This window comes from Chiloscyllium plagiosum, chromosome 14, assembly GCF_004010195.1.
Source record: "Chiloscyllium plagiosum isolate BGI_BamShark_2017 chromosome 14, ASM401019v2, whole genome shotgun sequence".
Taxonomy (NCBI): Eukaryota; Metazoa; Chordata; class Chondrichthyes; order Orectolobiformes; family Hemiscylliidae; genus Chiloscyllium; species Chiloscyllium plagiosum.
Genome location: NC_057723.1, coordinates 25,507,397 through 25,516,129, shown reverse-complemented (window position 1 = coordinate 25,516,129; position 8,733 = coordinate 25,507,397). Strand labels below are relative to the sequence as shown.

Genomic DNA, 8,733 nt, shown 5'->3' with positions numbered 1-8,733 from the left:
GTTTCATTTTTTGGACTTCCGTCTTGTTTAACTGTCCGGAACATTGTAATTTTCTTAGGAGATATGTAATTTTGTTTCCTAGTTGTGGGGTCGGGTCTACCGCCCCCTGTTGGTAGGTGTTGGTGTCTGCGAGTAGTGCATTGGCTTTCTCTATGTAGTCCCTTCTGTTCAGGATGACTGTGAGCCGACCCTTGTCTGCAGGTAATATAACGATGTTTTTGTCTTTATTGAGGTTTTCTAGGGCTTTCTTTTCTTGTGTGTTCAGTTTGTTTCCTTCCCTCTTTCGGCTCAGAGTAGGTGCAACTGTCTGTCTGATCGTTTGTTGTGTTTCTTCCGTGAGTTTGTTGTCTTCAATGTGGTTTCTAATGCCGCGAGGAAATCCTTCTGGTCAGCGTCTCGGTAATTGAAATTTAGTCCTTTTACTAGTACCGCTTTTTCTGTGTCTGATAGGGTCCGGTGAGATAAGTTCTTTATCCATGCCCCTGTGTTATCGGTTTTGTCTTCATTTGTGAGTTTGTCAAGTTTTTTCTTCAGGTCCCGATTTTTCTTTATCTGTGTTTGTCGTTGTTTGGTGTTTATGGCTTGTTCTACCGCGTCTGTCCATTCTTGATTTGTTGCTTGTTTGAATAACGGTTTTTGGCGTGCAATTTCCCCGTTGTATTTTCGGAGGCTGTGGTGGGCGTCATTGATTAGTTCTCGGAGCATTCTGTGGGGGTTTCGTTCTGTTAAACTTCTGGCTTGAGGTGTTTTTATCGGCGGTTTGTATTGGAGACATTTTGGCAGTACCTGTTTTCTCAAACATTCATGTAGGAAGTACAGTTGTTCGCGGGTGGAACTCTCGGATGGCATTCCTTTCCCATCTTCGGACAAGGTGTAGCGTGTTGCGCCCAGAGACTACTAAGATCCCTCGGAATCCTAGTAGCACATAAACCCACCAACACTCTCAAACAAAAGCTAACAAACTTAAAAGACCCAGTACAACCCATGGACAAAACCAACGTCATCTACAAAATTCCATGCAAGGACTGCCACAAACACTAGGTAGGACAAACAGGAAGAAAGTTAGCCACCAGGATACACGAACACCAACTAGCCACAAAAAGACACGACCCTCTCTCCCTTGTAGCCCTAGACACGGATGAAAAAAAACCCACCAATTTGACTGGGACAACACATCTATCCTGGGACAGGCTAAGCAAAGCATGCCAGAGACAAACCTACACCCTAAACCTCAACCTGAGCTACAAACCTTCACAAACCTTGCAAAAACCAAGGCTTATGCTGTGATACCTCCCTCTGTTTCGTTCAATTCCCTCATTTTCTTTTGTTAGCCTCCATCCCTCCACATCACTAACTCCACAGTGTCTCCGCATTCCCTTGGAACACTTCAATAGGCATCAGCACTAATAGCTGTGCCATCCACTAGTCCGTCATTGCCACCAGGGGCAGGTTGGCAGCTGCCATGGAGAGACAGGCCCAGCACCTTCATGGACTTCTGGAGAATCACAAACAACTGCACTCCCATCACTCAAGACATTGGTCCAAAAGCATGGTGTGATTAGGGTAGGGACTCTACAGCCCAGTCCTCATAAAGAGACAGGGCTGTGCCTGAGGCATCCAGGCAGCAAAGGAACCATACATAGGCCCCCTAACAGGTTCCAGGACACTGCAGAGGTTGTCAGGCTCTGCCTGTCTCTGTCCAACTCTTGAAAGTTCAGGCTCAGAAGGGTCAACTTGCCTCCAAATCCAAATACCCCTCCTTCCCTCAAGCCAATAGCCTCCACTGCGGAGAAGGTTCACTCCACCCATCTGTGGAATGGGCAAGCTCAGTGTGGCACTGTGAGAGGGACATGAAGATGAAGTTGTACTGAGGGCACAGCTGATAGTTATTCAAAAATGTTTGTTTTCAATGTTCATGTGGTTCATGCCTCTGTGTAGGGCCTAGATGCTTCACTGCACCCTTCAGGGTAACTCCTTAGGCAGTAACAAGTCACAATGGTTGGGGGGTCTTCAAAGGATACCAATTACAACATGTGGTAACAGGAGTAGCAATGTGTTTACATGGCAGTGACTCAGTCTGACGTCTTAGGCTCCTTCATTCAACATTGCCTACTGTTCAGGTGACTGTATTCACACGAGTGTAGATATCAAGCAGCTCCCCAACAGACATGGTGCCAAAGGAGTGCAGCACAGAGAGAGGATCAATATTGCAGGATGACTAAACACTCTGCATGCCTGTGTCACTATATCTCATGTGCTCTTAGCCAATGATCTTCCCCTGTGAACACCCAGTGACTGATTGAAGATGCAGTCCCCACCATCACATATCAACTCACTTACCCCACCCATTTCAAGTGCACTCATGGGACCATCCTCCTGAACACCCCTCAGTCTCTACATGCTTCACCATTGAAATGTCAGCAATTGGTTCTCTTGCAACTGGCTTCCAGCCTCAGCATTAACATGTTATTGAGACCGCCAACATCACCATCTCCTTCCCAGGTACCCATTCCGCGAACCCCACGGACTTCACATTTAACCAGGTCATCATCCAAGTACACGTGAATTTATACTAGACTACCTATCACCATCCCGACTGCTCGCCCCACCCCACCCCACACCCCATACACCCAACCACCCTCTTAATTTCTGTGAATGGAGGTGAGGGAACAATGATGACTGAGCTGTTTGATCAACCTGATTTGCTAGTGCTGTTCCTGACCTGCCCAGACCCCCCTGTCTAGTGGCCACATTGTCCCAAAACTGCAGCAGGGGTTTGCATGATGTTCTCTCTAATTTTCTTTCCAGAAATGTGGGCCTCCAAGGTCTGTGCATGGCAGCAACTTCAAGAACTGGAAGTCAATGCCGTGATTGGCAAGCACGGAATTGTGTAGTGGCTACACCTGCACACTACCACACAATGTAGAGGGCATTCTGGCTGTGTGAAAGGCCATTCAAAATGGAAGGTAACTGAGTTCAGCATATCTAGTCTCTCTCAACTTCAAAGGGAGCAACATCATGGTGAATCTCCTCCGCATCCTCTCAAGTGCTATCACGTCCTTCATATAGTGTGACAAACAGAACTGCTCACAGTACTCCAGCTGTGACCTAACCAACATTCTGTACAGCTACATAATCAATGGCATCATAGTGTAATTAAGAATTGGCACTCAACTCAATTGAAACAACAGTACATTGTCTATGGAACTTAATCCTCCCAAGACACAAATCTCATGTAAATGAACAGGTTATTTTCAGATTGGCAGCCAGTGGCCAGTGGGATACGATAGGGATTAGTGCTTCGACTCCAGCTGTTCACAATATATATTAATGATTTAGATGAGGGAACTAAATGTAATATCTCCACACTTGCAGACAACATAAAGCTGTGAGGGAGGGTGGTCTCTGAGGAGAACACTGAAATGCCACAGCGAGATTTGGACAAGTTGAGTGAGTGGGCAAAATGCGTGGCAGATGAAATATAATGTGGATAAATGTGAGGTTACCCACTTTGTTAGCAAAAACAGGAAGCTGCATTATTTTCTGAATTGATTGGGAAAAGGGAAAGTGCAATGAGGCCTGGGTATCCTTGTACACAAGTCACTTAAAGTAAGCATGTAGGTTCAGCATGTGTTGAAGAAGGCAAATAATATGTTGGCCTTCAGAGTGAGAGGATTAAGAAAATGAGCAGGAACACCTTGCTGCAATTGTACAGGCCTTGATGAGACCACATCAGATGTATTAGGTGTTGTTTTGACCTTCTTACTTGAGGGAGGATGTTTTAGCTATGGAGAAGGTGCAACAAAGTTTTACCAGACTGGGAGACGGGACTAATATATGAAGAGAGTTTGGATTGGTTAGGAGTATATTCACTGGTGTTTAAAAGAGTGAGGGAAATTTCGTAAACCTATATAGTTCTAACAGGACTAAGTTAAAAATCACACGACACCAGGTTAATTAGTCCAACAGATTTATTTGGAAGTATAAGCTTTCGGAGCACTGCTCCTTCATCAGGTAACTAGTGATGAAGTTACCTGACGAAGGAGCAGCACTTCAAAAGCTAATGCTTCCAAATAAACATGTTGGACTATAACCTGCTATTTTGTGATTTTCAACTTTGTCTACACCAGTCCGACATGGGCACCTCCACGTGATGGCTAACAGGACTAGACAGGGTAGATGTAGAAAAGATATTCCTGACAACCGGGGAGTCCAAAACCAGGAGAGGGTCACAGTCTAAGGATAGGCCATTTAGGACTGAGATGACGAGCAGTTTCTTCACCCAGGGAGTGGTGAGCCCATGGAATTCTTTACCACAAAACATGCTTGAGGACAAAAATTGAATGTTCAGAATGAGTTAGATATAGTTTTTAGCGCTAAAGGAATTGAAGAATATGGGTTGAAAGTGGGAAGAGGATACTCAGTAGGATGATAATCCATGGTCATATCTAATGGTGGAGCTAGCCCAAATGCTGTTCTTATTTTCTATGTTTCTATATTTCTATGTCTATTTGAGGCTGTGAATATATAGCACAAGAATGGAAGTGGAGAGGATGGTCTATGGAGGTTTAGGGGACGCAGCAGTCAGTAAATACTGAACAGATTTAATGCAGAACATAATGTTTGTCATATCCCAAGTGTGTTAGCTCCAGTAAATAAGTGATTGCAACAGTTTTACTGTCCCATGTTATGAGTATGATAAGGTACAAGATTCTTTTCCCCAGCTGGGAAAAGAGGAGAGGTTACTTAACGCTGTTGGCTTGTTTGTACAGTAATGCCAACAACGTCAATTGAATTCCTGAGCAGCTGTACTGGTGAATGACTCTCCTTTCCAACTTTGCCCCTCACCTAAGGCGAAGTGACTCTCAGGTTAAACCAGTACCAGTCATCTCTGTCTAATAGGACAGCAGCCCTCTGAGATTATTGCAATTTACTTCATCAAAAAAAAAGTTTTAGTTGCACTGACCTTGTTGGGTAGTTTTGTCTATTGTTATTTGTTTACTTTGTCAAATGGAGATTTGGTGGTGGTGGTTCAATTAAAAGAAAGGTTGTATAGTTTTACATGAACCCTTTGAAAGAGAAACAGCTTTTAAAGCAGTGCTGATTTGAATAAACTAAGTGGTAAATAGAACTGGTCTGGGTTAGTCACCCTCCAATATTCCAAATTTCATGATAATCCTCACTGCACCTTAATCTTACAACAAAACAAGATCAGTGACATTGTGATGGATCTTCAGAGTTTCTGGAACTGATGAATATCACATTTGTATTCCAAATAATCAGAGAAAGAAGAACATGTTTAACAAAAGACACATTATGATAATTTTAGCTGCACTAGACATTTACTTGGAGGTATCAGCTGGACGAAGAAAAGGACAACCCCACCAAGTAAAAACGCGCCTGAAAGGCTGAACCTTCGGGAAAACTTCTGGAGGAAAAGCCAAGATGCTATATAGGCCGGAACTTCGATGGCAGCCATGAAGAAACAGTTCAAATAGTCATCACCATGGAGATTGGGCGTGCTCAAAGACAGGCCAAAGTATCCAACTGCCATAATCATCCTGCCAAAAAAATGGTAAAAACCGCTTATAAACAATTTGTAATTTTATTTGATATTTTCCATTTTGGTTTTACTCTGATCTTCTTTGTGTCTCTTATGGTGCTCCCTGGTTCATCTATCATTTCCCATCAAGGATGCAGGCAGCACATCCATTCTCTATGCTGGACGTGTTCATTCCAAGCATTATAAGGCCTACAAAACATTCCCTGTAGCTGACTATCCTTCAAAATTTACAATGCGCTTGCATCCCTTCCCCTACCTCCACTTATTCAACCATTCTTCATTGACCAACAGCAATATCTCTGTTTGAACTGAATGATTCCTTTCTGATTTTTCTCTTTATATTTACTGAAAGAGTAACACAACATTGGCTGCCAATGATCCACCAAGTTGCTAAGAGACTGGACAAGCAGGTTCCATCTTTCCTACCCTTAGTGTTACAAATATTTTATTTTGCTTTACTTCAATTTACTGAAACAATTCCATCGGTACATACTCCATTACAATTTTACTTAGGTGTAATAATTTTAGCCAGATATGGCTTGATATACTACATTGGTTATTTCACTTTTCATTTTAACTATCCTAATGCTATCCCTATTCTGTCCCACTGTCTTATATTGCATTCACACTCTTTGCATATTTCCATTTATGAGCAAAATATTTACAAAATGAAGAACAAACAATCCATTTGTTTAATTGAGAAGAGAACATTGAGAACCTCTAACCAGAGCACTGAGATCAGAGAAAGTTGTTCCTTTGTGTGACAATTCTATTATATCCAGAATACCTCCCTTCATGGTAGATGGTATGTGGAGATCTGGTGTTGGACTGGGGTGGACAAAGTCAGAAGTCACATGACGCCAGATCCTGCAGGTTTATTTACAATCACAAGCTTTTCGAACACTGCTCCTTCGTCAAGTATACTTCACCTAGTAGATTGTAGGCTGTGGGGGGAGGCAGGTAAGGGTGGCGAGGTCTGGAAGTGGTGGAATGACACCATTAGATATCTTGATGTGGAGACTGGGTTGGGGTTAATTGAGACAGGGGAGGATAGATGTAAGTGGGATTTGGTGGATGGTGACTATCTGGAAAGGGGGCCCTTGAGGGAGGTGCCCTCCAACCTTGGCTGAAGCCTGAGCAGGGGCTTCTCTTTCAATTCCTGAAACCCTCCCACTAGCGTCAAATTTGAGGCTAAATAGAAAGTGGTTCTTAAGTTCCCACTCATTGAGGTGTATGGTTGTGGCGTTACCACTGTCCTAAAGACATGGACTTCAAATGGTTCCAGTACCTCAAAACTGGTCATTCAGGAGGCTTGATAAGCTATCAGCTGCTGGAGAACTGCACCCTGAAATAATTTGCAACCTCATGCTCAGCATATGCTCCCATCCACCCCACAAGTAAAACAGCAGAAGACGTTTGGGCTAAGTGATCCCACAACTAATGCATCAGATCTAAGCTCAGCAGTCCTGCTACATTCAATTGTGAATGGAGGTGGTCAATTAAGCAACCAACAGGAAACGGAGGTTTCACAATTATAAGCTGTAGTATTTGCATTCACCTTCAGCTAACATGCTGAGAAAATGATCCAGCTTGCTTTCTTCCTGAGGTCCCTAGCATCACAAATACTTGAATTCAACCAAGTCAAATCACTTCAAATAATATCAAGACATGGTTGATGGCAGTGAATAACTGTGAAGGTTATGTGCCCTGGCATCATTCCACCAGTAGAATGGAAGACTTGTGCTGCAGAATTAGCCACATTCCTAACCAAGCTATTCCAGTACCATTGCAATATTCCCAGCAATGTGGAAAATTACCAGGTACGTCCTATGCACAAAAAAGCAAGACAAAGCCAACCCAGCCAATTACCATCCCATCAGGATATTCTTGATGGCAGAGGCCATCGACAGTGCTACTTATTGATGCTCAGTTTGGATTTTGCAAGGACCACTCAGCTCCTGACCTAATTTCATCTTGGTTCAAACACTACAATGATTCAAGAAGGCAGTTCACCACCACTTTCTCAACAGCATTTGGGACAGGGAGTAAATGTGGCCCTAGCAAGCAACATCCAGGCTGTAATCAAGTTTTAAAAAAAGACATAATCATTGAACAGGCTTTTCAGCACATCCTGATTTCACTGGCTATCTGAATGAGCATCATGAGGTACTGCCATTCTCCTGCCCTTTCACTATAACCTTGCAATGATTGATATGTCATCTTCAATGTCTTACTTGAATCTGTTTCCTCCTTCTAAGCATTGCATTCCAAACTCAAAGTACTTGCCATGACAAAGCTTTTTTCTTCTATCTTACTTACTTCTTTTGCAAATCAACTTAAACCAGTCTCTTATTGATGCACTTACGAGTGGATACAGTTTCTCCCTGCTACTCTGTCCAGCCTTCTCAAGGTTTTGAAAATTTCAATCAAATCTTCTTTTTGTTTTCTCCACTCTATAATTCTCCATCCTATCGTCAAAACTATAAGAGCATACTATGTAGGAGCAGAGTGCTCCTCTATTTGATCATAGCTGAAATATTTTCAACCCCATTCTCCTGCTTTCTACCCATGATCCTTGATCCCCTTTTCAATCAAGAACCTATCTATCTCTGTCTTAAATACATTCAATGGCTTGTTCTACACAGCGTTATGTGGCAATGAGTTCCACAGATTAGTCACCCTCTGGCTGAAGAAATTCCTCTTCAGCTCAGTTATGAAGGGTCATTCCTTCACTTTGAAACTGTGTCCTCAGGTCCTAGTTTCTCCTACTAGTGGAAAGATCTTTATCACAGAACATAGAACAATTAAGTGCAGAAAGGCTCTTTGGCCCTCAATGTTGTGCCGACCTGTGAACTAATCTAAGCCCTTCCTCCTACACTATCCCATCATCATCCATGTGCTTATCCAAAGATTGTTTAAATCTCCCTAATGTGGCTGAGTTAACTACATTGGCAGGCAGGGCATTCCACACCCTTACCACTCTCTGAGTAAAGAACCTGCCTCTGACATATAGCACGACAACTGTGCTGAGGGAAGATATTCCCGGAAATACATCCAGGGAGGTTATTTGGGTGGAACTGAGAAATAAGAAAGGGATGATCACCTTATTGGGATTGGATTATAGACCCTCTAGTAGTCAGAGGGAAATTGAGAAACAAACTTGTAAGGAG

The 8,733-nt window shown here is 43.0% G+C and overlaps 1 protein-coding gene across 1 annotated transcript in view; it reads right to left on the bottom strand.

Annotated features, from left to right (window-relative positions):
• The window catches only part of LOC122556563 (solute carrier family 22 member 5-like), a 110,601-nt gene that overhangs the window by 30,250 nt on the left and 71,618 nt on the right, over nt 1-8,733 (bottom strand). Inside the window, exon 7 of the mRNA XM_043703377.1 lies at nt 5,347-5,561. Within this exon, the coding sequence (XP_043559312.1) occupies nt 5,347-5,561 (215 nt within the window). The remainder of the gene's footprint in view (nt 1-5,346; nt 5,562-8,733) is intronic.